Source organism: Sorex fumeus, unplaced genomic scaffold (genome assembly GCF_029834395.1).
Source record: "Sorex fumeus unplaced genomic scaffold, SorFum_2.1 ptg000045l, whole genome shotgun sequence".
Classification (NCBI taxonomy): domain Eukaryota; kingdom Metazoa; phylum Chordata; class Mammalia; order Eulipotyphla; family Soricidae; genus Sorex; species Sorex fumeus.
This window is the reverse complement of record NW_026606102.1, coordinates 6,297,501-6,302,602: the sequence shown is the minus strand read 5'-3', so window position 1 is coordinate 6,302,602 and position 5,102 is coordinate 6,297,501. Positions and strand designations below refer to the sequence as shown.

Genomic DNA, 5,102 nt, shown 5'->3' with positions numbered 1-5,102 from the left:
CGCCCGCACCGGGAACCCCGGGGTGCCGGGCAACCTTGGCCAAGTTGCCCAAGTCCTCCGGCGAGGTCCGCGAAGGTCTGCAGCGGGGGTGGGGGATGGGGACGAGGAAAAGTAGTTTTGTTTGCTTAAGCACATCCTGTGGCAGCCTATAGCGGCCCGGGAGGACAGACTGTAACTGCTCCTCACTGCGTTACCCAGTAATGCGCCGAGCGGGGCCGCGGAGAAGGGGGGGGGGGGTGTCGGTCTGTGCAGGAGGCGGCGGGCGGGCGGGGGGGGGGGTGCTGCGAGCAGGCGAGCGAGCGAGCGAGGGAACGGGAGAGGGAGCGAGCGAGCGAGCGGCCGCGGAGGCTGGCTGGGGACCGGGCTGGCCGCGCGGCGCCGCAGCCGCCCCCTCCCCCACGCCCCCTCCCCGCCCCCGGCGGCGGCGGCGCGAGCGGGCGGCGGCTGTGCGGTGCGGTGCAGAGCGGAGGCGGCGGCGGGCGCGCGGGCAGCTCGCGGGCACCCGGCCGGCGGGCGGGCGCGGGAGCGGGAAAGGGTGCGCTATGCCTTTAACGCCCGCGTACAGTAGACATGTATAGTGGAGTGTAGGGAAACTCTAGGCGGGGTTAAAGTTCAGCTCATGGAGCGGCAATAGCGCTGGCTGGCTGCAGTTGAGCCGAGTTGGAAATGTGAACGCAAGAAGCAGGCTTGATTTTTTTTTTCTTCCCCCTTCTCTCTCTCTCCTCTCTCTTCTTCCCTCTCTCCCCCTGTCTCCTTCTCTCCCCCTCTCCCTCTTTCTCCTCTCTCCCCCGCACTCACGCACACCTCCAACCCGCACACCCAGACGCACACGCACACCCCACCGCCCGGCAGTTATGTATTCTCCGCTCTGTCTCACCCAGGTAAGCAGCTGTTTGGATGCGGAGGGGGTGGGGGCGGGGGTCGGGGGTGCGGGGGCCAGACCTGGGGCTGGACCAGGGGGAGCCCCGGAGCGGTGCGCCCGCTGGGCCCGGGGCTCGCCGGGTGCCCGGGGCTGCGCGTGTTTCTGCGTGTGGGGTGTGTGTGTGTGTGTGTGTGTCCCCGCGTGTGTGTGTGTGCGCGCGCGTGTGCTGGGGGGAGGGGGGAGAAATTCAGCTTTCAGAAAGTAACTTTGTTTCCATGCGGGTGCATTCCTCTTGCACGGCCATTTGTGTGGGCACATGGCTAATGGCGCCCTCTTATTAATGCGTTAATTAATATCGGGGCGAGGGACTGCGGATCGGCGGGGCTTTCGGACGCCCCGCACGTGTTTCGGCGGGGTGGCAGCCCATGACAAGCTGAAATCTGGACTCAGCGTTTCTGCAGCCGGGAGGCCGCCTGCTGTAGTTGCGCGGCGCCCGGGGAAGGGGGCCGCCCGCGGTGCCCACCGCGCCCCGCCCGCACGCTCGGGGCGCCCGAAAGCCCCGGGTGCGGGGCGCGCGGGGAGGGTCCCGGCGCCCGCGGCCCCGCGCCCCGCACCCCGCGCCCGCGCCGCGGCCGCAGCCCCGAACTCTTTACTTTTTTGTTTATTGTTGGTCCGCCGCGGGGGTCCGGCCGTGGGAGGGACGCGCGCCGGCGTCCCGGGCCCGGGCCCGGCCAGCGCCCCTCGGACGCAGGCGGGCGGCGTTGGCGAGCCGGCTCTGGGCTCGGCGGAGCGGGGCTGCGGGGACGCGCGTCCCCCGCGCCGGCCGGGTGGAGCCTGCGGCCGCCGCGGCGCCCCGCTCGCCCGCCCGCCCGCCCGCGGGAAAGTTTCGGGGTCCGGACGAACCCGGGGTGCGGGGTTGCGGCGAGCGGCCGAGGCCGCGGGCCGGGGAGCGCCGGGCGGAGTTGGACACCCGGTCGCGAGCCCGAGCTGCGGCCCCGGCCGGACGCGGCTCCCCCCACCGCCGCCGCCGCCGCCTCCTCCCGCCGCCGCCGCTGCCGCCGCCGCCGCCGCAGCAGCAGCAGCCGCGCGACTCGGGCCGCTCCGCGCAGGACGGGGGCAACTTTTCCCTCCGAGACACTCGCCGCGTGGGTTTCTGCCCGCCGGGCGCCCCTCCTCTCCATGCACCCTCTTCCCAGCCCTCTCCTGTCTGCAGCACTCCCCGGGCCCCAGAGTGCCCCTGCACGCTCCCCCAACCTGCCCCCCTTTGGAATCTTTTATTTATTTTCTTTGACTAAAAGGCATGAAGTCAAAGACATTTTGCGCTTAAAAAAAATTTTTTTTTAAAAAGTGTGAGTCTTCGTCCTGTTTCGGTACATTGTGATCTGACCATTAATCACCTCCATGAAGTTGAATGCTTCGCTGTAAAAATGTTTATTCACCGCTCCCTTGAAAAACCTGCTAGCACCCCTTGCCTTCACGTAGAAAGCAGGAGATAACGGTTTAACCCGAATACTTTAGAAAGGGCTGAAAAGTATCAACAGTTTTTCTCCCCCTCCTCTCTCTGGATTCTGGATCTATTTAGCACATGACACCTCTTATTGCAATATCTAACAGGACTAAAAACGCCTATTGGATCTCAGAAGACTCTTAAATGCATCTTTTATGTCGAAATGGTCTGTTTGGGATTTAGGCCTAGCATTAATAATGGATAGCAGTTGCTTTTAGTTATTGTAAGAGGTTTTTTTTTTTTAACCCCAATTTTTTATTTTCCCTCCACAAACTTCCAAAGTTCCTATTTTAGGAACTTTGTGGAAGTCTGGAGAGAAACTTTTTCAACCACTTCTGGCAAGGTTCACAATTGCATATGGATAAGATGCAAAGTGTAAGATAATTTGAATGAGTTATGACTACAGTAAAAATGCTGAGATTCGAAGGCTGAAGTTGTAGCTGGCAAAAGTTTGCCACACAGAGGACTTGCAGATAATACCAGTGTACTGGAGTGGTGGGAAAGAAACTTAGCAGATACATTAGCGTCTTCCCCAGTGAGACCTTAGCAGACACATTTATATTTCAGGATGGTGGCAGAGAGGAGGGTACCTGTGTCCCTATGCAGGCTGAAGACATCCTCTAATATTTAACAGTATTAGATTCCCTTAGATCACAAGCTGTGATCACATTGAAAAAGTTGTTTTCCATTTATAAAAAAAAAAAAACTTACTTGGCAGTGTGATCGATACTTTCGCTAGGCCTGTTTCTAGAAACGAGAACGGAGAGAAACGCTTACTTAGGGCAACAGTTTGCAAAGAAAAGGGCCATATATTTTATGGGTTCTTTTAAAAATTGATTTATTTACAAATTATTTTACTTACTGCAATATTTATGAAGTTTTAGAGTCATTTAAAAAAAATAAACACTTAGGTGGTTTATTGGTCATTAAAACAAAACTCCAGTAGTACAGTGATTAAAGTACTCCGAATGAAAGAATAAACTCCACATATGTGTGTGCAGTTAAAAATAAAAAAAAACTTGACTAGGAAAGTGCAAGATATCTCATTTTAAACCACATAGGTATATCATAACTCCACCATGTGCTTACCTGACATGGAAACTCAGTAGAAATTTGTAGGTGAACCTTAAAAAGAAGTTGTTCCAGAAATATCAGCTAGTTCTTAAACTTGGCTTACTTACATCAACATTTAAGGTGCTGATTCAAAGTCATGCTGCTTTTGAAATAGGGTTGCTTTTATTGGTGGCCTGTAACTTTCTCACCAAGTACGTACGTAAAATATTCTTTGTTTTCTTTTGAATATTTTGAAATACCACGTAGCTTATGGCAATATGTGCAGGAACATGATTTAGAAGGATCTACTTTTTTTTTTTTTAAGTATGCTATGCCCAGATACTTCCTACATTTTGATGATAGTGTTTAGTTTTAATATTCTGGAATATTTCTAATCATGACATGAGAAAGATAAGTAGCACTTTAATGGTGTATATGAGTCAAGTTATACAAAATATTGTGCACTTCTATTTTCGAAACTTGCGGGGAGTCTTAAGTCAATACTTTTGATGCAAGATTGGGGACTTAGATGATTTGTAATGACTAGTTGACACAGTTGGCCCCATTTAAGAATTTTTATGATGAGATATCTGGGCATCTGGCTGGCAAGTCAACAAAATCCTTTGAACACAGGAATGAGCTAGGAATGAACGCAGTTCACAGTTTTCTGAGAAGCCTATTGGGGGTTACTTTGAACACTTAACTGCCATATTAGAACTTGTATTTAAAATGCTTGTTATCATGGAAGCAGCTTTTTAAATAAGGTAATATTGTAACATGCACAAGAATGGTTTGGAACGAAGTTGCACTTGACATTATAAAGTGGGCCTCTGACTTTAAAAGCAAGTCCTCCTGTTGGTGACAGCTCACTGGGGTGAAGGTAGACTTCTGGAGTTCTGAGCAGAGGCCCAAAGAGCTTTGCTCCCCTGCAAGTCCTGTGTATGTGTGAAAATCAGTCAATATAAAGGGCTGTTTCTAAGTTTAGGTATTTTAAGACATTTTAAGGATGAGCTCAGAATTTAGTAATGTTTCAGAGCTTTGTGGCTTGGAGTAGACCTTATTAGATTAACTGTGACTTGAAAAATACCCCCCCCCCCCACACACACACATGCCCTCCCCCCACATTTCTTTCTTCTTAAGTATGGTCAGGAGAAAGAATTTTGGACATGTTTAAGTGCTAATGGTTTGTGGTAAATAGTCTTAATTTTCTTGTATTTTTTGCTGGTTCCTCTGCACTGAAAGAGAGTGCACACATGTTACAAGAGCTGTCATCTTTTTGGGAGCCTTTTATTTAAGAAAAAGCAGTTTGTGAAGCTAAACTTAAAATACACAGCCTGAAATTTGTTCAGAGAGGAAAGTGTCAATTATTGAAATGATTTATTATGTATTATATTACTAGATACTTGCTTTAAAAAACCCAGACATATACGCACTGTTCAGATAATTGATTATAATGTATAACATTTTATCCGACTTGACTGCAAAAAATATTTTAACCCTCTCAGTTTACACTGGACACGTAAAAATTTAATAATTTCTTATAGAGTAATAATTTTTGGACATTATAGTCAGTCGTACCTCTCAAAATGTATTTAGATGGGTATTAGAAACCAAAAAGGAATGCATTTTTATGATATTTGGCTGTTGTGCACTCTTTTAAAAAGATCTTAAAATATCTCT

The 5,102-nt window shown here is 50.8% G+C and overlaps 1 protein-coding gene across 3 annotated transcripts in view; it reads left to right on the top strand.

Moving 5' to 3' along the window:
• The first annotated feature begins 442 nt into the window (after positions 1-442).
• NFIA (nuclear factor I A) overlaps positions 443-5,102 on the top strand; it is a 389,510-nt gene continuing 384,850 nt past the window's right edge. For all 3 annotated transcript variants that reach the window (XM_056122287.1, XM_056122288.1, XM_056122286.1), the window contains exon 1: positions 443-881. In XM_056122287.1, coding sequence (XP_055978262.1) covers positions 855-881 — 27 coding nt within the window. In that variant the 5' untranslated portion in view covers positions 443-854. The remainder of the gene's footprint in view (positions 882-5,102) is intronic.